This window comes from Amphibalanus amphitrite, unplaced genomic scaffold (assembly GCF_019059575.1).
Source record: "Amphibalanus amphitrite isolate SeventyFive unplaced genomic scaffold, NRLGWU_Aamphi_draft 001632F_arrow, whole genome shotgun sequence".
NCBI classification, from domain to species: Eukaryota; Metazoa; Arthropoda; class Thecostraca; order Balanomorpha; family Balanidae; genus Amphibalanus; species Amphibalanus amphitrite.
In genome coordinates this window covers 48,871-76,043 of record NW_024883125.1, presented here as the reverse complement: position 1 = coordinate 76,043, position 27,173 = coordinate 48,871, and the positions used below count along the sequence as shown (strand labels likewise).

The following is a 27,173-nucleotide window of genomic DNA, read 5'->3' as shown; positions in this document are numbered from 1 at the left end:
ACCTGAAAATGACCTCAGTAAATATTATAGACCTTATCCGTGTGTACCCTGCACCGTTTACCGCTTGTCGCTATCTTGCTTTATTCTCGAGATCTCGCTGTCGCTCCCGCTCGTAATAATGGACAGGCCATAAAAATGACCTGACCTGAGGTCAAAGCAGGGCGATATCCACTTTTTTTATTTTCGCATATGAATGACAATTGATAAGGCTTTAATCGTCATCAGACAAAATTGCAACTTTCAGTGGGGAAAATATCAAGGTCACTCTTCGAAAAATAGGTCAAAAGGTCACGTGATCAAAATTTTCAAAAATTGAAAATCCGAGATAGCCAAAATGTTTGTTGGTTGATTGTGAGTTGAACCATATAAAGTTTTATCGTAGAAATCCAATAGTTTTTGAGTTATAGGCCGCCAAACATAGGGCTGCAGCGCGACCTCCAGGAATTGCCCGAGGCTATATCTCGGAAACCGTTGTTCCAAGAAAAAATCCTTGCCACAGCTGGCTTCCCCGCCCATCACAACCCTTTACACCAGTTTTCAACGAAAAATAAAATATGAGGGTGCAGGGCACTTGTCGATTTGTCGTGGAACGCCCCAGCGGTCACTCCAGGCGTCGAGCCGACCGCCAGCCGGCCGCTGCCTCGTGCGGTGCCGTGTGTTCAGTCGAACAGCAGTCGGCGGCGCGGTCGCACCTCTGGAGCGCTAGTTCCGTGTGTCGAGAACGCTCCACAAGTTCACGTGTGGGGGCTGTCGTGTAAACTTTGACTGGAAGATTGTACGTTGGTGAATATTTTTGGAAAAGAAGCTCGTAAGGAGTGGGTAGGAGGATTGGTGGTCAGAACTACACGTGTGAAGAAGTGCGGTGCGTGATCATCCGGCCTTGGTTTTTGCGTGTTAAACGTCCCACAAAAACTGAACGGAAGGTCATTGGCAGTGAGATGCCCGCACCGTGTCTCCAAACAGCTTGAAGTGACTCGTGTGACGTTTGTTTCGCTAGCGTGACGAGCCGTTATCTGGTGTCATCCGTCGTGACGCACCGGGACGGCGACCGTCACGCTCGTGACCTCTTCGTGACAATGGTGGCCGTTCGTCGTTTGCCCCGCGATTTGCGGAGACTGCTTCCGCTGGCGTTTCTTATCGGGTGTTCACTGCTTAGTATAATCTACGTGAGGTCATATAGACAAGGTTGGCCTGTGTCACAGCCCTATCACACACGGAAAGTGGGCTCCATTGATGAACAGCGCGGGTCAAGCGCCGAGGAAGGGATACAGACTGCAAAAGGAACGGCCAAATCACAGCATGGGTCAAACAGGTGAGTGAGATAAGAAGCTCGACGAATCCGGGTGCAAAGGCGAGTCGAATTGGGGCAACAGGCGTGACAAATCGTTGCAAAACGCATCGGTGCGAGACGAATCGGTGCACGCCGTATCGGTGCAGGGTGCATCGGTTCTCAAATTGATGCGAGGTGAATTAGGGCAGCGGGAGAGGCCCGGCAGCTAATTGCAGTTACGACCCACGTGCAGCAGATGCAACGCTACCTCCTGTTTGCAATGCATCGAGGTCAATGTTCGGTAGGTAGTGCCGAAACGCGCCGGAGGCGGTCCGCTGAGTCGTAAAGATGACTGGTAACTCTGGGAGGGAGGGTTGCCTTCCAACGGCTCATAAAACGATCACCGGCAGCTGGAGGGCCAGGTGGAGAATTTGGGTGGGAAGTTGACGAGCAGCTGAGGAGGTTTTTGTCGGAATTCTTATCCTGGAACGTCCGACACCGTTAGCTTGGTGCGGTCGGGAATACACGAGTTATTCCGGTATTGAGTTGTGAGCAGCGGAAGTGTCTGGGGAAATAATGGCATATAGATTCAGGAAATATTCGTCAGGAAGTCACCACTGAGTATTCATCATCTACGGGGGTCTTTGAAGACCATTTTGGTCCAGAATATGTCGACTCAAAACATCCAATACTAGGTTTGGTGAATGTTTTTAGCGTTGATCTTTTACCCGTGGTCGCTGCTTTAACAGCCAGGAATGACTGCGCTTTTTTGTTTACAACCCTATGAACAAACAGTATGCATCGGACAACATTGTCAACTGGGGACGTATAAGCGATTCAACACTGTCTAAAAGCAGATTCTGAATCCATCAATAAGTCAACCGCGGTTAATCTAAAGCCGTCTTTAGTTTGGCCGCACCGGTCATCGCCTGAACTCAATATAAACATACACAAAAGCACACAGTAGGTCACGCTTATTCACTATCATTGCATTTATATTTAGAAGAAAAATGGCCGGTATTTGCTGGGTTAAATGGTAGGGTTGACATGAACCTCACTCCCTAGCTAACTTGTCAGACAGGGTCTGAAGACACGAGAACTTGGACCGATGAGGGGTCGTCTGTTATCGGTCATGTTAGATCGAGATGTACCCTGGGTCGGGTTAGAATTTAACTGGTTTCGGTCGTAGACCCGGGAATGGTCGGGTTTCGGAGTTTGAACAAGTTTGATGCGATTTAATTGGGGTGCGATAAGAGCTGGGGCGTGTTGTTCATCGTTTGGGTTGTTTGTTTAGAGGGTGGGACCGAACCGGTCAAGTTTAGTGAGAATAAGATATCAATAGAGTCCTATTCTACATCTTGACTGGTAATACACTGTACCTAATAATTTACAAACTTTTGGTCATCACTCATCCCGGTCAGCTCAGCCGGCTGAGCCCGCAACTCAAGCGACTCAACCCGCGACCCTCATGGCTCACCCACGTGTCACCGCGCACCATGAGAGTGCGAAACTATTCGCCCTAGCTGCGTCAGCGTTGACCATAGAACTTCAGGCTCGGCCGGCGGCGGACGTGAGCGTGAGGAGTCAGCGGCGGCGTCGACGGCGGCGGCCGTCCCATGAGACCGTTAACCTAACGAGCGCTGTGGACCGCGTCGTGCGCAGTGCTGGACGGTGACTCGAGGAGGCATGGACCAGTGACGAGCGCCGATCGATTGGTGATGACAATTTGGTGATGAAAATTGAGGACCATGGGATTGCGTTGGCCCAATTTCTTTCGATGGGAATTCTTTGTATTGGTTTGGACAACTTGTATAAGCATTATCGAGGACACATACGGATTACAGGCATGACTTGTGGCATGCATCTCCATTTGGCTCTACAATTTACGGTCGACGAAGCGACACCAAAACTAATCATTTGGTGTTATGCCTCCTAAACAATAGTTTGTAAACCCAACTGAAAATGGATTAAAAGGCCAACCACCATTGATGCACGTGATTTTGTATTGCCTGAAATGTATCCGATAACAATTCTTATGACTTTTCATAAACATTTTCACTAAGCGATACATTTACAGTGACCAAAACACCATGGGTCTAGTTTTCCAAAAATCATTGGGGGTGCTCAATAGCTTTCAGAAAGGCATGCCATATTTTTCGTAGTTAATTTTTTTCAGCTGTTCTTTTTGACTGTAGCCATCAGGCATATGCAAGGAATGATGTCAAATCAGTTCGAGAGCTTGTTTTAATAGCGCCACTGTAAAACGATTTTGGCTCACCCAATGCATTAATAATCATATAGAAGTTTTTGAACATATTTCAGAACACCCTGGGTTTAACCCTCGCCCGTAAACGGCGATCTGCCACCTTCGCCCATGCAGGGGGGGGGGGGGTTGGTGCGACCCCCCCCCCTTGGCGTTTGAAAACGGAGCGTCGTAGAGCTTAGCGGAAAAGACCAACGGATTGCTCTCGCCGAGATCTCGCGATTGGTGGTATATTTTTTGGTCCTAGGTCAACATTTGACCTACTTTTGACCGGTCAAAGGTCAAATTTTCGGAAAAATAGACTTTTTCAAGTTTTCCGCGGCGATTGCGGCAAAACGGTGGGAGATATCGACTTGAAACCTTCACTATCGTGTTCCTTGATCAATTCTCTATCGTTTGGTATGTATTTCGTTTCCCTAGCTATAAAAATGGCGCGTTGGGAGCGCCGGAAGTCGGCAAGGTCACAGTCGGCGGCAGAAATTCGAAAAATCAAAATTTAAATTTTTGAAATCTGATTGCATTTTTGGATTTGGGATGTCCATTTGCTCTCTATAGAAGCTAATATTGCTGCATATTCCCATTGAGGTGACAAGAATTAGCAAAATAGTGGTTCGGGCGCTTTTCAAAAATAATACCGGACGCTGTTCCTCTTGTGACGTCATAGCTCCGTGACCTGACCTGACCCGGTCAAGTTTCTTATACCATATGATAGCCAATACTTGCCCCAACATGCATGGGAAGTTTCATCACGATCCATCAACCGATGTCCGTACCACCGGCAGGAAACCTCGGGCGTTGGCACTCAGTTTGTGAAAATCCGGCCGGAGGCTGTTCCCTTTGTGACGTCATAACTCCGTGACCTCACATGACCCGGTCAAATTTTTTTTATCAAAAGATGCGCAAGATTTGCCCCATAAGGTACAGGGACCCGCAGTTGCTACTGTACACATATATTACCAATTTAGAATTGCGCTATTATTTGCCAAGTGCTGGCCATTGGAGAAAGGAAATGTAGTGCAAAGTATGGAGGAATAACACATGTTTGCTCCTAGGACGTATGTTTTGTATAATTCCTCTTACCACAACAGATATTCTTCCAAAACTACTATCGTGCTATTTTTCCGCTCCGGTTGCCTCCCCAGAGCCCGTCCTTGGTATCGCCTATAGCTTCCGTTCCCGCTACGTGAATGAAAGCCACGTGACTACTACAGGTTTGCGCTCAGTACTAACACACCTAGCCCGAGGGCCGGTCCGTAGCGGGGAGGGGTAGAACGCCAGAGCTCCAGCGCAGTGGAGGTGGTGGTGGCCCGTATCATAAAGAGGCAACCGTAAGCAGAACTACAATTGCCGCAGTATGAGATTATGATAAAGTTTTCTTTAGATGTATTGATTGACAAGAAATTGCAATGCTTATCCGATATAATAAAACGGTGTCCAAGGCCTTGGAAGAACTATAAAACATATTCAGCAACGTATAAATTTCTGATACAGGCCATGACCTTTCACCTTGCCTCCGGGGAGGACCGCTCAGGAAGCCACATACCGAACGAATCGAGGCCTCGGCCTCGCAGCGCGGCGGCAGAGGAGGTGGATAAACCATCGCCAGATCTTTCGGTTACTTATGTTTCCAGAAGAAGGAGGGGGGTGGGGGGGGTGGAGGGTGAGGGCTGTTTCAACCCACTCACCAATCCTTTCCTTATTAACTTATAGCTTACCGAAAAATGCAACACAATGGTGGCCGTCACGGGATGTAGCGAAGAGTGCCTCAGCCACACCGGTTTTGAGTAAACTTTAAGCATTGGAATTCAGGCCACTGATCCTGAAGCATTATTTTATTTTTGTCGTGCATAAGCTGGGATGACGTGGTTCAAGTTAATTGCGAAGAAACGGTTTAGTTTCAGAACATTTATGAGGCTAGTCGCGCCAAATAGTATACGTTTGTTGCAAAATGTCAAATAGAATGTTGACGTGCTATCCAGATGATGGAATTTATTTGACACAAGAAGTCAAAAAGTGGCATCGTTAGTCATCCTGCATACCTATAAATCGATTCGTCATCTTGGTTCGAGCTCAATAGTTCTTTTCGCGGATGATCGATTTCGTTTTCTTTCTTCTTTTTTTTTTGGGGGGGGGGGACAGATTATGAGCCAGTAACCACCCTCCCCAGTCCCCCAAACAACAATTGTTGACAAATACTGTGATGGCCTAAAAATGCTCTCAAATGTGTTACGTAGGGGGGAATGAGGTAAGTTGAGCCGCTTTTTGTTTTTCATAAGCTACAGGCTAACTTACTGATCATTTTTCTGCGTTTACGGGTTGGACGGACAGCGGTGATTTGCGCATGTAATGGTGGCCAGAAATGTTCATACCGCTTATTTTTGTACTGGAAAGGCTACGTCAAAAATCATCTTGCACGTTGCTCATCTTACCCCATGGGCGGGGTAAGCTGAGACACGTCGTGGGGAAAGTTGAGCATGGATAGAAAAAGCGAACCTTTTCTTTTCCCGGGCGCGGCGAAGAGTGGGCTCTTTTATGTACTCCATGGCATAGATACTTATGGCAAAGTTTTTTCCTCCATCAAAAAGTGACTGTTTTAAGCCTTCCAATAGCTCGTCAATTTTCTATCACGGAAGAAATCATTTTATCCTTCAGATAATCTGCAAATCACTTACAACTTGTGTAATCAACAAAGAAAAACAATTTGCTACCATTTTTATTCAGCAGAAACAAGCGCAGCTCAGTTTGGTTTTCGACAGCGGAGACAACAATGGCTTATCCGGCTCATCTTCCCCCAGGTGAAAATGGCTCATCTTGCCCCACCCGTGGCCATTTTCGATTAATGACACCCGCTAAGGAAAATAACCATGCACCGCAGATAACAACCATCTCATTTTAAAGGCAAAACATGTCTTAGTTATCAGGGGCGATACCACATGTTACCGGGTGCTGAGCGTGAGAACGTTGCCGTCTCACGTGAAAGACTGCAGCATCGTAAGCGAACGGCACATGGAAGCTCAAGTCAATTAGCGCCATAGGAGCTGAGAAACATGGGGTGGCTAAGTTTGCCCCTTGGCTCATCTTACCTTACTCTCCCCTATTTGGGGCTCTCAACTTTGATTTGTTAAAGTTGTTTGTCTGTTATTTATAAAAGCTGTCAAATTTACCGTATCATTAACTTTTATTGAGTTTGTATTTCACACTTATCTAAAATGAACAATTTTGTCACTGGCTTCTTTTATGAATGGAATTGGATGGTCGCATGAATGAACGAATGAATAGCTCCATTTGAGCATCAGCTGAAATCAATCCTAAAATTTAATCTACCAGTCTGCAACGAAAAAGTTTAAAAACCGGTGCAAGTTAGGTGCAGTTTCTAACCTATGCCGTTTTTATTAAGTGTCTCATAGCTCCTTAATCTTGAGCCGCTTCTCTTACGATTCATTTTATGTGGTGCTTACTTTGTTCAAGAAGTAGTATTCGAGCTCGTTGGTCTTAAAAAATTGCTATCGAAGTAAATTAAAGTGTTTCGGGCTTCGGCACTTAAAAACCAATCGATATTTAACCCTCACCCACTTAGGCATTTCTTTCAGCGTCTTATATGTAGCGGAGGGGCGTAGAAACCTCAGCCATTCATGAATAGCCAATAAAAAAGAGCGAGCTACTCGTGGCGAGAGAAATCCGATGATTTGAGGGCCCTGGTCATCGCTGACGAGAGAAAGCCAATTATTTTTATGTCCTGGTCAATGCTGAGATCCTAGGTCACTGGTTGACCTCCCAGATCAGGTTAATAACCCAAAAGCACGAAAAATTGGGTCCTGCTAGAATTTCTACAAGTGAAGTTTGCTGGGACTTGGCTTGCTTCTGACTCCGAATTTGCACTTCCTTTGATCAAAGATGATATATCAAAGCATTTGGGGTAGGACGGGTCACGCCAGATCACCCATTAGGCGTTCTGCCGGCTATCCATAGAATGTTAACCCTCGCCCGTATAGGGGGGGGGGGGGGGGTCGAACGGACCCCCGCCATGGTTTTTCGCGAATAACTCGCGTAAAAAGCGGCCGATCGCGACGAAACTTTCAGTACCCTCGCGTTCATCAATTTCACACCTACCCTGAAAATTTCATGACCCTGACCCAAATGACCTTTGACCTGTGACCTACTTTTCGAGACCATGTTTGGCTGGAATCGCGATTCGGCGTGTGTCGGCTCGCATTAGACGCGCGTTTGCAGTCTTTTCGTGGTTTCAAGCGTTCAAACATGTGATATGATGTTGCCCCCATGCATTAGGGTGGGTGTCAAGGTCAGCTGAAGGTCAGGTCATTGACCTTTGATGACCTCGGTTCACTTTTTCGAGTTTTACATGTTTCTAGGCCAGTTTTTGGAGCTGAATTCGAATTTAGCAACCATATGAACATTTACGAAGCAGTTTTGGTGCCTTCGTAACATGTTACGAAGCTGTCAGAGGCGGTTGCCACCTACTACGAATACCCTTACTGGTTGACCTGACCTGACCTGACCCGACCTGGCCTAAATACATGAAGACATCATCTGTAATCAAAACTAACATGGTATTCGTGATCAGCATCCCGAAAACCCTCTTAGCAGCCACACTTTACGACGTTCTAACAGGTCCCGATTTTTCCGCCTTTGGGGTCATTGACCTGACCTGCAAGGTCAACCAATGACCTAGGACCTTGAAATTGGGTATCATCGGCTTCCTCTCGTCACGGGCAACACGCTCGTTTTTCCGCGAAGCTCTAGCTCGATCAGGGGCGAAACGGCAAGGGGGGGGGGTCCAACGGACCCCCCCCCTATACGTTCGCGGCTGGAAAAAAAACACCAATACGGGCGAGGGTTAACCAGCACTTACAGCCTTGCAACATATTGCATAGGCACTATAACTGATACCTAAGTATGCCTAGTTTTCAAATGCTAAAATGAGTGCTAAATTTCAAACCAACACTTCCTAAAAACCACAGTAAAAAGGTGTAAATTTAAGGAAGTTGACCGAGATCATTTCAAGTAAATGACCTTAACCTGAGTTTCACGTGACCTTGGCACCCACAACAATCAATAAGACAAACATTAGATAGCATATTTCACATGTTGTCACGTTGCTAATCACGAAACGACTATGGAAACACACAGATGTGCGCTGACTTTCAATTGCTATTCTGGCCTGACATGATCTTGAGAAAAATAATCACAGGTTAAAGGTTATTTGGTTCAGGGATTTAAAATTCTCAGACAAGATGCAAAAATTATCAGGGCTATTTAATTTTCCGGGAAGTTGTAAAATTGATTAACTCCAGGGCACCAAAGCATCGTCGCAATCCTTCGCTTTGCCGCGATTTATTGGTGAAAAACAGGGGGCGCGGTCTACTTACCTGTACTTATATGTGTGGTGAGGGCTAATATTCATTTTATCTGTGTTATTAATATGCAACAATTTCTACATGAACTGAGACCAGTCCATATGGGTATGTTTTTCTCACGGACAATGACAATATAAAAACAATGCGAATAAAACCAAACGTTTCGGACAACAACGTGCATTCGTCAGTGGAGAAAAATAAGTGTATAGGTTTAACATCGATGAGAACTATATGCGGCACCGTCTCGGTCTGGCCAGCCGGGTTGCCGATAAAATACACAAATGTTTATAAGCTTCCATGATGTGCTTAAAAAACTGCTGAAAATATATCTTAAAAAATAACTACTTCATCGATTTTATCGAAAGAAAACATGCATGCCTAATTACTTATTTCTTGCCACTGACGGAGGCACTTTTTGTGCGAAACGTCTGTTTTATTTGTATTGTTATTGTATTGTCATTCCCTGTGAGAAAAAAGGATAACTCTTCAGTTAGTAACCATAACAGCGAAACGGCTTAATGTAACATAATTCACTGTGTATACGAAACCTATAAGTCCCTAAAAATAATCCTATTTACAACTTTTAAAAAGATACAGCTTATACAGCTTAGGCATATAATTTTTTTTCTGCATTAAGATAATATTCATTTATCTCCACAGAATATGGTAAATTAGTGCTGCTGAAATTCGCTTTCGAAGCGTCTCCTCCAGGCATTCCACAGCTCTCGTGCCATTTTGGATCACGGAACATGGCTGGGCGCAGGACAGGCCGTCTGCGAGCTTGGACGGACCACGTGACCACCTCCCCTTCCCCTCACTCCCGTCCCCTTCCCCAGCAGAGCGTCCGATCTAACCGCGCCCCAGGCAGTCGGCTCGGTCCGACCCTCCCCTGGTCGAGCCACGGCCCGGTGCCGCCTGAGTTTGTGCCGGGTGCAAAACTGGAGCAGTAACTAGCGCCGGAACTAGTAGTCAGCACGACCATCGTCAGATGGCAGGAGTAAATGGAATAAGCGGTTCCAGGTTTCAGAAGGAATGGGACAGGAAAAAGCGCTGAAAACAATGTTTTGCTGATATAGCCATAAAAAGTTCACTGAATTAGGAGAGCAGCACATCAGTTTAAAGCCCTTCAGATGGTGGTTTTAATAAGCACACAATCATTTCCCAATTCGCCTCCAACGGTGTCACAGGCAAAGAATACGCTGAAATACTAGTGTGTACAGAAGCAACTGCGGGTCCCTGTACCCAAAATTTGGCGGCGCTGCACGCCGCCGTTTTTGCACTATTTCCGAAAAACCTCAGGGGGGGGGTTGCACCAACCCCCCCTACATGGGCGAGGGTTAAAATTTAAATTCAGGCCCTACCGGACTTTTGGTAGGTCCGCGCTTAGGCACTGGCGGATCCAGGCTTGCGTTTTGGGGGGGGGGGGCAACTCATGCAGGAGCCAAACCTAGGGTACCCCCAAATCCTGTTTTCTCATCGGATTTAGGCCACTTATTTTTCGTCACAGCCCTGACACTATGAATTTTTTTTAACTAAAAAGAAAAATATATAAATGGTAGCCCACCCGACCCATGCCTTTATATTACTTTGTTAACACTTACCATTGTTTTTATCGACCAGTTAAAGGGACCCTCCCACCTTAACATTAGATTTGAGCTGAGATAGCCAAAATGGGGTCCCTGGCTCACAATTACCGGTTTCGGCACGCACTCACAACATCGAGAAATGCCTTAACCCGCGCCCTGGTGGGGTCTGTTTATAACGCGACCTGGTGGGGGGGGGGGGGGGGCTATTTTTTGCCCCCCTCGTATCTCCGAAACTACTGGACGGATCCGCAAAATTCAAACGGCGTTCGAAAGGCCTGTCAAATTTGTCGAGGAAAACCAAATTTCATTGACCTCGGGGTCACCGATGACGTCACAGGTCAGGTCAAAGATGAAATGTTTCACCGTTCACGGGTCTTCTAGGGAATGCGCTATAACACCGAGGAAAACGCATTTTGTCGAGAATCAGCGATAGGGCGTCAGTTGCCTAGTAGATATATTACTATTAGAGGTCACTGACAATACCAGGTCAGGTCACAGGTCAGGTCACCAAGGGTCACAGGTCAGGTCACATGAGCCCAACTTTACTAAGGTTGTGTGATGCATGTTTTATGGCCAATTTTTCATTTCCAACTCAATGGTATTGGTTATAAGACTATCAGGTACGGCTTAGGTCACTTTCTGGTGAAGTTCAGGTCAAGGTCAGGCCAAAAAAGGTCAAATTTTAAAGTTGATAGTTTTGCATAAAATGGGTATTGATTCGATGCAGCTCGTCACGGGGAGTCTAATGGTGGTCTTTGTTTTGCGCTACGGGGTCTAGAATTGCTAAAAATTGAGTTTGAAAATTTGACGTCATCAATTTTGAACAGTGTTTTCGCTATAACTTCGCCAAAAAAAAGAGGTATCGATCTCAAATTTGGTATGTGGATGGAAGGTGGTAAGGACTATCACATATATTCCGGTTTTCGCGAAATTCAAAAAACTTTTTGGATTTTTCGATTATTATATGCAAAAAAATTATTTTTTGATTTTTGGGGGTCAAAATCCAAAAATTCCAAAAATCCGAGATAGCAGTTTTGTAGCCCTGTTGATTCTACAGCTTTTATGTCTTTATCATTTTTCTGTATTTGCAAAGCTATAGGCCTGACAGCTCTTCCCGCGAAACCCTTTTTTGGGTCGAAAACGGCAGAACATGACGTCACTCTGACGTCATTTCCGGCCAACCTATCATAGTCTTTGGAAAAATTTTTGGTCACAATGTGTAAAATTGATGTCCGGGAGGGTACTGAAAGTTTGGTGACGATCGGCGCAGCGGTTCTGGAGATATATCAAAAAGTCTGGAGGGGGGGGGGGGGCAAAAAATAGCCCCCCCCACCAGGGCGCGGGTTAAATCGGAAATATTGAATTTCAAAATTGCAGCATTTTGATTCAGAGGGGCTAATGCTTTTGGATACCCCTCTGAATGTGTGACGTCAGCGGAGATCTAATGATTTTTTAATATTTAACTAAAACGTTTGGTAACATGCGGTGGTATAGGCTGCCTTGCGCGCAACAAATGCCGCACTTTCAAATAAAGTCGCTAGGAACAGCAGCGGATATCCCAAAAAGTAAACAAAAATAAAAGTCTAATCTCTTGAAAACCGGTGAATATTTTTCGATAAAATTTGGTAGATATTCGTTTTCGCCCTTTCTGAACCTAGCGACATCACTTTCATGCCAATTCATTAACTGTTTTGAAGGTGGGAGGGTCTCTTTAACCCGCTTCGAGTCAGTGCTTGGGTCCCTTTGCGGGCCGGGAGGTGGTAAAACAGCCCTGTCTAACTCGGCTCCTGGGCCACGCCCTGATTGAACTATGTTTCATTATCGTTTGGGGGAGGGGGAAAACGGGCCACTTTAGGCCTCTGGGAAGGGGGCATGGCCCTAAATGCCCCCTCCCTGGATCCACCAGTGTAAGAAGAGACCATTGGAGCTGCAGTTGGGTACCTCAGACATCAGGGTACGCCCTCAGATGTATGTACAGACTCGCATGGAGACCTCTTATGCTATAGTGTACTGAAAGGACCCAAAGGAGCCTGTCTATATGGGCTCCCGGAGATAGACGTGGGCCCTCAGGAGCCCGCCAGAGCCCCAATGAGGGATAAGTGAGGGATACCAAGTGCCTGCAATTGCATATTGCATAAGCCATAACGCCTTTACAAATCAATATATTATGCATCAGTGGCAGATCCAAGGGGGGCCACATGGGTCATGACCCCCTTGGTGCCCGGGGGCACCACAGGCCTGTCAGGGGCACCACCGGCCTAGTAGGGGCACCACCAGCCCGCCAGGGGCACCACAGGCCTAGCAAGGGCACCACGGGCCTGTGAGGGGCCCCACAGGCTTGTCAGGGGCACCCCAGGTCTGTCAGGGACACCAGAGACCTGCCAGGGGCGCCGCCGGCCTCGCAGGGGCATCATGGGCCTGTCAGGGACACCAGAGGCCTAGCAGGGGTACCACAGGCCTTACAGGGGCACCACCGGCCTTGCAGGGGCACCTTGGGCCTGTCAGGGGCACCACAGTCCTGTCAGGGCCCAGGGGCACCAGCGGCCTAGCAGGGGCACCATGGGCCTGTCAGGGGCCCCACCGGCCTCGCAGGGGGCACCACCGGCCTCGCAGGCATCACGGCATCACGCAGGGGCACCTTGGGCCTGTCGGGGGCATCACGGGCCTGTTGGGGGCACTTTAGGCTTGTCAGGGGCATCACAGTCCTGTCAGGTCCCAGGGGCATCAGCAGCCTAGCACGGGCACCCTAGGCCCGCCAGAGGTACAGCCCACCGCTAAAGTAATGTAGGGTTTTACCAAACTCAACGGTTGGCTTTGACTGGCGATTGTTTAATGCGAAGTGATTGAAAAGAAGATGTCAATAGCTAAAGTTGCAGCTGCAAGGGTGACGATACATATAAGCTACATTCAAAGTTTCATTGTAGTCTGGCTAATCGTTCCTAAGCTTCAGAAGCAGAACATACCCATGACTGAAACCCCACATTACTTCTGCTGTGGACTGTACCACAGGCCTGCCAGGGTCCAGGGGCACCACAGGCCTAGCAAGGGCACCACGGGCCTGTCAGGGGCACCTCAGGCTCCCGTGCCCCCCCCCCCTCCCCCCCAGATCCGCCAGTGATGCCACACCACGCGAAACACTTGGCGGCTGCCGCGCCATAAACACGTGCCAACAACAGTCTTTTTTTAAGGTCGACTCCGCTCGCGCAACTTTTGACTGACCCTCACTGCACTACTATATTGCTTCCATATTATGCTGTGGAAAGCTTTACTTCACCAAGTGGCTAAAAACCTCCATCAAGGTATATTTTCTTAGCAATTTTTCTGGCGTTTTTGGGGGGGACCAAACTGGCCACTTTAGGCCTTTGGGGGGGGGGCCATGGCCCCCGTGGCCCCCCTGGATCCGCCAGTGCGCTTAGGCAGCCTGGTCTGCATAGCTCTGCACGAATGAGCTTATATTGAGGGCTATTCAACATGACGCCTGACGGGACAGGCTCGATGGTTACTCTCCGGACATGGTTCTCGTGAAATATTGCATTTTGTCCCTGGAACTTTAACCCTCGCCGGCACAGGCCACTTTGCGTCCTTCGATGGCACAAGGGAGGGGGGGGGGGTTGGTAAGACCACACCCTCGCGTTTGGCCTCTGATCGAGCTAGAGCTTCGCGGAAAAAACGAGCGTGTTGCCCGTCACGAGAAAAAGCCGATGATACCCAATTTTAAGCTTGCAAACGCCCGGCTAATGCGAGCCGACATACGCCGAATCGCGATTCCGGCCAAACATGGTCTCGGAAAGGAGGTCACAGGTCAAAGGTTATTTTTTGGGTCAGGGTCATGAAATTTTCAGGGTAGGTGTAAAATTGATCAATGCGAGAGTACTGAAAGTTTCGTCCCGATCGGCCTTTTTTTACGCGAGTTATTCGCGAAAACCCTTAGGGGGGGGGTGCATCACCCCCCCTGTGCCGGCGAGGGTTAACCCGCGCCCGGCCGGTGCTCTGAGATTCCGCGCCGGGCCGGGGGTGTCTGAGCACCCCCCCCCCACCCCTTCTAACTCGGCTCCTGGGCCACGTAGCTACGCGCGGTAAGCGACAATCGAAAGAACGTCCAAAATAAGGACGAAAACACTTCGGGTCATTTTTTGGGTCAGGTCAAAGGTCAGGTCACCAGAGGTCACCAAAGGTGAAATGTTGACTATTTCAACATTTTGGAAACTGTCAACGGCTATCTCGGGAACCGATAGAGCTACAGCGCCGAGGAAAAGCGCATTCGATAACCCTTTTACAGACCTTTCTGAGTAATGTTCTTAGATTTGACCTCAGGTCAACGGTTTAGCCTCCAGAGGGCAAAACCTTCAAAAATAACCATTTTTACGAAAATGTTTTTCAGCAATAACTTTTGACTCAAAAGAGCCATGACATTACTTTTGCCAGCATCGTGTTCCTCTCGTCGAGACGCGTCGAATGAACTATAATTTGACCTTTAAAGGTCAACTTGAAAATTTGACCTCAGGTCAAGGTCATGACCTGACCGGAAAAGGTCATGTGGCATGTCAGTCGGTCCGCAACGTCGAGACGAACACACCTAAGGCGTTTTCAGCGCTCTAGCACGCCTCTAGCAGAAGTTATTAGCGAAAAACTGTTAGATTCTGTTCGTGACCTGAGATGACCTCGGGGACATAACCAGGGGTCACAGTTGCCATTTTTCGGTTCAGTGTGTCAATTTTACCTACATTTCGATGCTTGAGAGTGTCTAGAATGGCGTTCGTGCAAATCAGACGTTTTTCAATTTTCTCCCATTGACTTATAATGGAGAGGTCGCAAAATTGACCTGACCTTAGGTCACCGATATCAAAATTCTGAGATTAACATTTTATAGATAATGTTGCTCTTATCAATTGCTGAAAATTTCAAGGCAATCGATCAATCGGTGTAGCTATGACGAGCATTCTTTTTTTCTGAGGTGAGGTCACTTGGCGTGACCTGGTGACCTGACCTAAGGCGACCTGGGTCTAAAATTTTCATAACATGTGCGGAAAAGATGCCCGAACAGGTGTGCTAACTCAAAAACGGCGGCGCTCCGCGCCGCCGTTTTTGAGATATCTGCGAAAAACCGCGAGGGGGGGGGGGGGTGTTCAAACACCCCCCGGCCCGGCGCGGGTTAAAACTGAGTCCATCAAAGCCCGCCTCATTCATACCGATGTCATGTTCTTGTACGCACTCCTTCACCACCGTACCGACTGCGCTTACCTGGTATCGATGTTTGGCCTTAACCCTCGCCGGCACAGGGGGGGGGATGCAACCTTCCCACCCTCGGGGGGTTTGTTGTAACGGGGGTTTGTTTGTTTGTTGGGGGGGGGGGTTGTGGTAATTTATTCAAGGTATATTCTCATTTCTCTTAGTCACTGAATTGAGTAAGCATAGTATTTGCATGATTCACTGAGCTCATTACAAGTACTAGGAGATGGAAATACTGATTATCGAGGGCCTTGAGTCAGCTGGGAATGTTTTGAGGAGGCTGTGGGTGGTTTAAGGAGGCAGGGGGTGCTGAGCTCAGGATTGGGGGTGGTTGAGCACCCACAAAGAGATATAAAGTTACACTTTGCAAAACACGTGCGAAGTGATCCAGGCGCCTTAAATCGTTCTTTATTAGGCTGGCCATGGGTGTGAGACGGCAGATTGTAGCACTTGGACCCGTTCGTCGCGCTATATTCCCGTTCTTCCCTTTCCATTCTTCCTCTCACCTCCTTCCAATCCCATTAGGTCATGTCCCCTTCCATCTTTCCCGTTCCTCGAGCCATGCCCTCTCGGCTCTCTCCCCTCCCGTTCCCATCCTTCCCTCCTGTCCTTTCGGTCTCAGCTGACTTCACGTCCGGCCTCGAAGCTGCGCTAGATTAATGATAGGGGCGAGTAGGCGCTGGAACTCCCAGCCCACCGTATGGTGAGTTGCGCAAAACCCCATAACGTCTCCCGTGGCGCTCAGTTGCGAAACTTTGAGGGAACATCACCTATAAATTGTCGTCATGTAACTAATTTGGAACGATATACAGACGGTGATGTGAAATAGGGAGAGGCTCAAATGGGAGGTTGTTGATTACTCATTCCACGTGCGTTTCTTTCTGACGTATTTAGACGTCGAAACAGAAGCTGCAACCGGTCTGCCTTTCAAGTCATTGCTCTTGCTTTATGATGCGTCCGGTGAATAACCGACATGACTATGTGGCTACCACTTGGTTCCAGAGCGTAACCATGTTTTGACCACCACATTCTTTTTGTCATCCCAGTTTGACTAAAAACAGTCACATAAAACAGAAATAGAAACGTGGTATTTCATGGTTGGCTAGGACTGTTCCGGAACTAAATGACGTTGAACACATGTTTTTGTTTGCAGTTGGTGTTTACAGAAAGCGGTGTATGCACTGTGCAGTGTAGTGGAACCTCACAATTGGTCATAGGGTCTCGCTGGGAACCCAGTTCACTCTCTTGCTTGTTATGTCACAGGCGCCCCATGAGGCTGACAAAGATTAGATGGAGATTCGAAACGAAGACAGATCAGTAGATGGGAGACTGACGGATACATGTGATCACTGACAAGACCCAAGGTTGTCGTGGCTCTCACTACTGCTATGTGTGTGGTGAAAGTAATGGGAGCAGATTTGGAACACAGGGACCAGTCTGGAATGGCGATGGGAGCGTGAAACTGTTCGGGGAACTGCGGAGCGAGGCGGGAGGGGGGGGGGGGCTGATAATGACTCAGGACAGCTTCAGTGCGTGGAATGGTTTCAGCAAAACTGTTTCAGTTGTGTGGAGTGGAGTATGGAGATGCGGACTGGAGATGACAATTGGGCAACTGTTTGTAACTTTTTCAACTTTTTTATTGTCCGTGTAGCACACCGATAGGAATAAGATGCTTGGTAGGTATTTCGTATTGCAAGCCTGAATTTCATGAATCATTTCTTTCGTGAATCTTTCATGAATTATGACTATTATACCCGTAGTGCGTACTCTTGATTTGGAAAGAATGGTCTCTCTCTCTCTCTCTCTCTCTCTCTCTCTCTCTCTCTCTCTCTCTCTCTCTCTCTCTCTCTCTCTCTCTCTCTCTCTCTCTCTCTCTCTCTCTCTCTCTCTCTTTCTCTCTTTCTCTCTCTCTTTCTTTCTCTCTCCCCCTCTTTTTCTTTCTCTCTCTCTCTCTCTCTCTCTCTCTCTCTCTCTCTCTCTCTCTCTCTCTCTCTCTCTCTCTCTCTCTCTCTCTCTCTCGGCTCTCTCTCTCTTTCTCTCGTCCTCCCATAATTACCTGTTTGTGTTACCATGCCACCTGCTGGTGAAATTTACCTGAAATTTACCTCCGGCGTGTGGTCTCCTGAGGCAAACCGCCCACCGATTGGACTAAATCACCCTCAGTTCGTGGAATGGCCTTGAAGGACGACTCCAATGGAAGTAATATCCTCCCAAGCTGGGATGATATTACTTGAATAATCTAGGGTGTTGATATATAGAGAAAGCTCACTTAGATATAGTACCAGTGGTCTGAAAAAGTGTCCATACGGAAAGTTGTATCCATTATTTATGGCTAGGCTTACAGTCAAAAAACGAACCTTTTTGAACGAAGAAAGCATTGCAGTGTCTTACACGATTCTTGATGAGTCACGCTGAATGGTGCATAGCTTTTACTCTGGTGAGTCAGGATTGCTGACTTATGATGACTCGGTTCTCCAAACGCAACTCTTGATTAGTGCCTCCGATGAAATGAGGTTATTCCCATGGCTCAGCTGAGCATTCCATTTTTAGATCATGTGCCATTTTTAAATACCTATGCTCCTGCTTTGGTTGCAGCTAGAGTTCTGCACGGCTGCAATTTTCCACAGCCTAGCCGCCCCGCAGCCGTGGCTCCACAGCCACAGCCGCCCACAGCCGTGGCAAACTGTGGGCAGCCAGCCGTCAGCCGGCCGTGGATACTTTCAATGAAATGCAACCAAATAGTATATAATAAGTTGTTTTTAGTTGAAACATATAGCCAAAAGCACATTGCAATGGGCTATAGATTCTCTAACTCATGAAGCATCATAGGTTAAGTGGTTGTGTATCTGGCTTTAGGCCGAAGGCCTGAAGCCTGATGCGCATCGCATGCCTACACAAGCCCTTGCAAGAGGTTAAGAAAGATGGGTAGGTAGGTACCTACATCAACAGAAAACATAAACAACGAACCAGAACAGAAACACTAGCAGTGTAGACATCTAATGCCAAATCCTGAAGCATGTTTGTGGGACAGAACAACAGACCCTGATGCTTTTCATTATCAATGTTAGGTATCAGTCGGGCGCACTGTGGTATCTCCGATTCATTTATGGAGACGTTTCTATTATTGGAAACGTTTCCAATTTTGACTACTCTTCTGTTCCAAAAATGGAAACGCTCGTTCCATAAATAGAAACGCTAACATCTCCGCACATATTTTCTTGCCAAGGGTGGCTGGATGTGAGGTATAACAACTGTTTCGTGTAAAACAAGCTCAGATACACCAAAAGCACTTGTCTTCTTGCATGGAAAGCTGTCGTATGCATTCAAATTCACGTTTTTAAAATGCTCCTGAATCGTATCCATTTATGGAGACTTAGTTTCCAAAAATGGAAACGCCGATGTTCCAAAAATAGAAACGCTGAAGTTCAAATGTGTGCAAACTTAGCTTAAATGTGTTTTTAAAATTCACATGCAACTAAAAAATTGATGTTTTGGGACTGGTTTAGCATCTCGGCTCTCGGCAGTTACCTTTGACGTCGGGTTCTATAATAATACATTACGCGCCGCAACTTGAGCACATTCAAAAGTCAACTAAAACTAAGATTTCCCAGAAACTACTGGACAGATGTGGTCCAAAGTGGGCAATACATAAAGCATAGATATCATTTCAATATATAAAATTAATATCAATGTTACACATGAGCTAGAATGAATAAATTCATCGTCAGAATACAACGGTATTTGGTGTGACGACGGTGCAGACCTTATTTCCATCCTGCTTTTTACGTATTTGCACGGAGATTTACGTTGATCCGAGCCTACGATCATATTCAGCACATTTGAAATATCATAAAATGCCCACTTAAGTCTCCAAATGGGGCTTTGCAACAACTTTCATGCGATTTAATCAAAGATTGACGACCACCAGGCCGCTGGTACACCGGAAAACGCAGCGTGAAAATGAATGAAAAACTGAAGTTCCCGGTGATGTGGTTGTTCCAATCAATGGGTCAGTCTTTCAGTAGTCTGTTAAAAACGTTAATTTTTGTTCAAAACATTCATAAATGTTATTATTTTCGATTAGAAAAACGTGTGAATTTTCTATCACGTCAACATGTTATAAGCATCGCCTCGTTCGTCAACTTTCGGTTTTCTGATCGGAAAGTCGGAGAACAGGAACATAAACTAGAATGCTGGCTATCGATTGGTGGCATCCTGCGCATGCCAAATTGCACCAATCAATGCCCAGTTTGCTTTAAAGGTAGCGATGCACACAGCGTCTCCATTTATGGAACAGACCGTTTCTATTTTTGGAAACGGCGTATCCATTTTTGGAACATTGTTCCAAAAATGGAAACGTTTCCATAAATGGATCGGAAATACCACAGTGTGCCCGACTGGTATGGAAAATGAAACTGAAGTTGATGGACTGTCAAACAGTGATTGCCTAGTCAAAACTCTTGCTTCTTTCTTACCTTGCATATTTTCTGGGGTGTGATATGCCAGGCTTGAAGCAGCCTTCTGAGCAAGTCTCAAACTAATTTGATATGCAAGGCATCAAAACACTAGAAAGCATCCAAGAAAGAAAAACATTCATCTATTTTGATTTTTCCAAATAATGATCTTCGCTCAAATCCCCAAGGACGTGTGAGCCACAATTGCCTCTTTGAATCAAAAATTATACTTGAGTTTTTAATGACGTCAATAGCAAAGAAGTGGCAATTAATTGTTTTGTGTCACTATAAACAGCCATAAAATTATAATTAATAAATAATAATGCTATACAGTTAAAAACTTGCTCTCAAACAAAGATAAATTATCAATTTTTTTACATTTTCAGAAGAAGACGTCATTTTATTAGTAAAGTCAACAGATCGCGTAAGAAATATTGTGTTCAGGGATCTCGCCGTCATGAGAATTACGTGTTCAGAGTTTTCACCATCATGTGAATTAACCGTAAGTAAGGTTCATGCTCAGTTATAATCTAATTCCATTGGCTTCGTTGATCAACATTTTCTGTAAGCGGTCACTTACACACCAGTTAGAACATATAGCGCCAGTTTTATTTGGACTTGCCGAAAATCCAGAAATACATCTACGAGTTATTTTAGATAATATTTTATGAAGCCTTTACCTGCCTTTACCTAGGCGTGATTTCTTTTTCGAATTACTGAACGCTCGTCTTCAATAGCTGTAAGGTGCTCTCCTAATGACCAGGTGAGATTGATTTGAGAGGGATGTGACAATGCAACATGTTGCATTTTCTGAAACTGTCAAGCTCTTGATGATGAAGGAACAATTGGTACCTATACCTAATTAGTATTCTGTACCTGAGTGCAAACTTTCCTACAGCAAATGGTAAAACCATTACAGGTTTTCAAAGGCTTCGCCAATTTCAATGCTGCTGGGCATCCTTTGCATGATTTTTACAGGCTAGACTGCTTATCAGAATGTAAGATTAAGGATTTAAAATTTTATATTCGAGTACTTAAGATTGAGCTTCAAATCTCACAGCCGTGGCCACAGCCGTAGCCGTGTTCTTGGAGATATTTGTAGCCGCCCCGGCCCACAGCCGTGGGGCTGCAGCCAGCCGCGGCTGCAGCCGGCCGGTGCAGACCTCTAGTTGCAGCCCAACTGGCCAATTGGCAATTTTGAAGAATTATTGAACCCAGCCCGCCAGCGCCTTGCACCCTAACCTCGCTGCAATCGGACATGACATAGTAATCACTTAACCCTCTCATGACAGTCTTGTCATCATCTTTACCCACACCTTTCACGGCCTTCGCTGTTACTTAGTGACTCATTCTGGGTCAACTGTGCAGACTCCTGCTGATTCAGCGTTATTGAGGTCAGTGACGTAATTGGGTGATTGTCGTGATTCTGCAGGCCGTGGGTGATGTCTTTTTTAGCGAAAACATTATGCAATGTATGTGATGGTGTCGATGCTCAGCTTTTCTTCAAGCGTTTTGCACACTAATGTAGGTAATGTATAAAGTGATCTGTAGGATCACAGTAATTGTCTTCTAGCTGATTTGGACTTGTTGACTTCATTTATCTCAACTGAATTACAATAACATTAAAGTTCACCGTGGAAACCACCACCGCGTTATCTCCTCACGGTCTTTTCCAACACAGTGCCGAAAGCCGGTTTGTTCAGTCCATACACCCCTCTCTTCACCACACCGAGATCACCTCGCTCCTCTCCACCCTACCTCAGACCCCGCCCCGGGCGTCACGTCGTAACCGGTGACGTAACGACGTAACGGTCGGCCTGACCGTGACGTCTCGGGCACTGCCAGTGCAGTCGGCAGCGGTCTATTGGGTCGGTGCATACCAGAGTGATAATGGGAGTGCGTTCCGTTGCGAAGCTCAGAAACAATATGGGTACATGTCTGAATACAATTACAGCCTATGCCATTCTTTTTTCCCGGCTGAATTCCTTGCAACAGCGCAATAGCACATTGGGAGTGGTAGTTCCAGATCTCCGACCCATTTTATTATGCACGGTCATTGAATACTAAGGTAACACGGAGCCGAAGCTTCAAGCCAGGGGACGCGGGAGGCATGCCGTCAGCTGATTGTGTACAAGAGTTTACCCAGGGCCCTATGGGAGAGAGTTAACACGTGCTTCTATGGGGCGAATTCGATGCAACAATGGCGCAGTAGCGACATTACTCTTGTTCGATGTCTTTCGGACGACAAAGATTCTACGCCGTTTGGCCAATCACATTCCATAATTGCAGCCGAGCCCCCGTTGACCTAGAAGAGGATTGGCCGGACGACGTACAATCTTCGTCGTCTGAGAGACATCGAACGAGGGGTACATCGACTGAATATACATTGCGATTCAATATTCAGTAATATGGCCTTGATTCAGTATTTTATGACCGTGATTGCAATTTGCATTTGAGCTCAGCAGTCGAGTAAGTTGTGCCAAAAATACCAGAAGCGATATCCTATATACGGCCTTGACCAGAAGTGTTGCATGCCAATGCCCTGGATGCAGAAAAACAAGATTGAGATGAGTGGATCAAGATGTATCTTTCGTGCAGATGTATCAAGATGTACCTTTCACTTAAGATCCATGCAGGTGAGGTTCCAGTGAAATTTGAATTCGATAGGTAGCTATTTTTGTTTTTGCTTTGATACTTGTGGTAAGGAAACATGATTATGGTTGCATGAACCGCCCACTGCTCATTGCCGTCTTGTCTCGGGTTCGATATCCGATCACCATTCTTAAATAGCTCACCCCATATGGAAATCAGGTTTCAGGAGGCCACTAGGCCTGTGGGGCCTGGTCTCAATGAGCTCCCAGTGCTAAGGATAGTCAGGCTCATATGTTGGGTAAGGTCAGGTTCAGGTAGGCCAGTATGCACTCTGCAAAGCATGGCAATTTCGACAAGATCTCGTCTGTGCTGGCTTGTCCGGCTGGTGAGGCTTTGGTGTGGCGTGGATTTAGCTTGGTGCAGTGCGGATTTTGTGTAGCGCGGTGCAGATTTGGCCTGGTGTGGTCAGGTGGTGGGGGATGTAGTGTAGTGCTTTTTAAATGTGGCTTGGTGATGGACATGATGGACCCAACAAAATGGATGGCCAAAATTGAAAAAAGCATTAATGGAGCTTTAACACGCAATTTAGTGTGCTCTCGGGCTGATAGGTGTGCGGTGGTCAGAACGGACTGTGTCAGTGCTGGTGCCTGGTGGTCCCACCAATCACGGGGGTCATCTCCTGTTGTGACCCAGGGGTCTAGTCAAAACCTTACCTATAAGTCTTCATTTCACTCATATATTAAACCTGGCCCTTTTTCAGGCACAAGCTTTGGATGAACTTCTGCTTCTGCGGTCAGCATTCTTACAGGAGAACCCAAGATTCACTGTACCTGTATGCATTTCAAAACTGAATAATTGATAGCAACAAGTCAATATTTGAAGTTGCAGCCAAATGCTGTGCCTTCTCTGCTGCAAGAGCTACATGTCACCATTGAAGCAAGGTAAGTGTTAAAAGAAATAGTTCACCTTCTGTGAGTAATTTGATTAATAAAATTCAAAAAGATGTGTTAAAAATGTGATGAATAAAATTTAAATGTATTCTAACTTGGAATTACACACTTCTTCTAAAGGGATTTCATTATTTTAATGATTAGAGTTATGAACACTAACTGCTGAACAACCTATCAGCTGCAAGGGATTCTGCTCCTGGTGCTCTCATCGCTGATTGGCCACTGTGTGTGTTGAAGAGGTTTCTGCTTGCTGTAAATGAGCACTAGAACATGAATTTAAGCACCAATATTCACTGATAAATGGTGAATATCTCAAACGGTTCAAATATAGGGCATACACAAATCTGCTCTATCAGACTGCTATCTCAGTTTAAAATCCCATGTTAAAGGTGAACTATTTCCTCGACAGGACCAGCTCGACTCCTGCAGTAGGAGTCCAGCCTCGTCCAGTCGTCGCCGCTCGCCAAGACCAGCCGGACTCCTGCAATAGGGGTCCAGGCTGACCCGTTCGTCCAGTAACCGCCGCTCGTCAGCACCAGCTGGGCTCCTGTAGTAGGGGTCCAGCCTCGTCCAGTCGCCGCCGCTCGCCAAGACCAGCTGGGCTCCTGTAGTATGGGGCTAGGATGGCCCGTTCATCAACCGGTCCTGAAGTCACATCGCTGTCAGCCAGCCGAACTCAGTACATAAGTCACCAACCCTGAATGTTGCCAGCCAAAGTCGGCAGTTTCCTTCGGACAGTCATCTCACCAGTGTTGTACAGTGTACGAGGTTAGTGACGCAGTTAAATGCGTCAATTAAATGCGAGGACGTGCGCTTGTATGCAGCGTTTTGTCATGTTGAGCTGCATGGGTGTCGATTTTCACCGAATTGAGGGTGCCCACTGCCCGGGCGCAGCAAATCCGCCGCCGCCTCAGCGGTGACCTTGACCCGCACCGTCTGTTGGGGCTCCAAAGCCAAGCCAGCCGAGCCGGCGGGGAATTTAAAGAGCTTGAGCACCCCCAACCCGGCGGAAATTGACACCTATGTTGAGCTGTATGGATGCGTTTTAGCCTTCCGCCGTGGTGGTAAATAGCAGCCTACATGCAGAATTAGGCAGGCTTATTGGCGGGCTCATTATTGGATTCATTGTGTCACGTTTGTCGGCACGTGTAAGATGTGCTTAACTGCCATTGGCTCTCGGCCTGGCGACTTCTGGGGACCACGTAATGGGGATGACAATTGGGATCCTGTGCCTTAAGCCGGCCATTTACGTCCATGGCTATATACCCCCGTACTAGGGCTAGTTATGACGTATATAGGGATCCACGAGATCTTTTTTGATGAATGGGTTGTGCAGTGTTGAGATCCGCGTGTAACGTCACTGTTTGGCCAGTCTGCCCTCAAACGGGTCATCTTTACTCATATTTTATTTACATGAACGCTTTGCATGGTCCAGTGGTTTATATAGACATCTTCCTTGCACTAGCTAGTTTTATGTGGCCAGGTTGATTGCCTGTCAGCGCGGTCACGCTGTCGTCTTTCGATTGGTGCGCTTAAATGCGGCGAGATGAATATAGGATTTCCTTTGATGCTATTTAGTACCTGCGCCCAGCTCAACTGGGGAAGGGGGGGGGGGCACTGCCGACTTTTGGTCCCATTCTTTCCATGTAACGCCCATGGAGCCCATGTTAAAATGCCAAAATCAAAGGGGGGGGCACGGTGCCCCGGTGCCCTCCCTGTTCCGCCGCCTATGCGCGAAAGTACCAACTACCATCAGTTTCCAGTTGTTTGTGTCCCAATGTTTTTTATGAGTTGGACGATTGGGCTTTTCCTATCGCTCATAGGTTATGCAATTATTTTGTTAAACGCTCTAAAATTGTTTCTCTACAATACAAGTCATTAGAACTTAGAACTGAAGCAAATAGATATTGATGGATACGATCTCAAGGGGGCCGATAAGAAGGAAGAGCGCGCGGCGCAATGATTGTGGAGCACAGCACACGATTAATGTGAGGCGCATTTGAGCGAGAAATAACTTTATTGAGCAGAAATGAGCAGAGTACCAGCATTGAAACTGCACCAGTACCAGCATTGAAACTAAATATAAGATATCTCAGAAGGTTGCGCTTTTGGGGTGAGTTGTGGTGCTTTACGCCGTACATCATGCTTAATGAATGTGACCGTCGTGTTTGTGGGATCCCCGTCGGTACTAGTCAGCCCCACAAATCGTGGTATCATAAAGATAATCTTCGCCTCCGGTTATCATTTTGATATATCTACGAAACGGGTGCTGGGTGGTACACGAAAGCAGCTTTTTCAGGTGAGTTGAAAGGGGAAGAGGTTCTTTGAATTACCATTTCGGACCATGGTTCTAAAAAGCGCTAGTTTAAAACTATTGTTATAATTCCTATCGTAAACCATCGGACGCTCGACGCTGCATTGGCATCCTCGGCGAGCGATTACCGGCACATCGTACCAATTGGTACGATGTGCCGGTAATCGCTCGACGAGAATGATAACGTGGCAGGTTTCACTGATATGTAGGATTATCAAATAAATGTAATAGAAACGATATTAAATCCACTACCTCTTTAGAAGCTCTTGGAATAAACCTGGCTATCTGGTTGGCGAAGCCAGGCAAACTATATGCTTGGAATGGCTAAATGTCCATTGTGCATGACATTAAATTGAATTATTTTCCTTCTTAGCACTTAAAATACATTTCAGCGACACAAAACTCCCAAAAGTCTGATATCTTGCCCGTGGTATCGTGGTACGATCGGCGAGTACCTTCCTACGCAATGTCCATGGCTATGCGAAGTCTAAGGTTGGCCTACATAGCCTTGGGTTGGCCTGTTTATACTATTTCATATCGTATCTATGAAAATAAAGTGTTCACGATCGCATAGCCAAACTGAGAATAAATTATTTATTTGCAAAACTCCAGCAATACCCCTCGCTTGATACTATAAAAAATATTGCACACAATCATGCAAAGCCGTGAATCCTACCGCCTTTATTTAGCGCCGGCGTTCCCGCGTTAATAATTTCTCCTGAATCGGAGGACCAATAATCAGCTGACGCACCGTTGTTTTGATGTCGGCGGACCGTGCCAGCCTGAATCTTTCATGAATTATGACTATTATACCCGTAGTGCGTACTCTTGATTTGGAAAGAATGGTCTCTCTCTCTCTCTCTCTCTCTCTCTCTCTCTCTCTCTCTCTCTCTCTCTCTCTCTCTCTCTCTCTCTCTCTCTCTCTCTCTCTTTCTCTCTTTCTCTCTCTCTTTCTTTCTCTCTCCCCCTCTTTTTCTTTCTCTCTCTCTCTCTCTCTCTCTCTCTCTCTCTCTCTCTCTCTCTCTCTCTCTCTCTCTCTCTCTCTCTCTCGGCTCTCTCTCTCTCTTTCTCTCGTCCTCCCATAATTACCTGTTTGTGTTACCATGCCACCTGCTGGTGAAATTTACCTGAAATTTACCT

At 46.6% G+C, this 27,173-nt stretch overlaps 1 protein-coding gene across 2 annotated transcripts in view; it reads left to right on the top strand.

The window, feature by feature from the left end:
• The first annotated feature begins 661 nt into the window (after positions 1-661).
• LOC122374271 (WSC domain-containing protein 1-like) overlaps positions 662-27,173 on the top strand; it is a 43,361-nt gene continuing 16,849 nt past the window's right edge. For both annotated transcript variants that reach the window (XM_043352914.1, XM_043352913.1), the window contains exon 1: positions 662-1,312. In XM_043352914.1, coding sequence (XP_043208849.1) covers positions 1,077-1,312 — 236 coding nt within the window. In that variant the 5' untranslated portion in view covers positions 662-1,076. The remainder of the gene's footprint in view (positions 1,313-27,173) is intronic.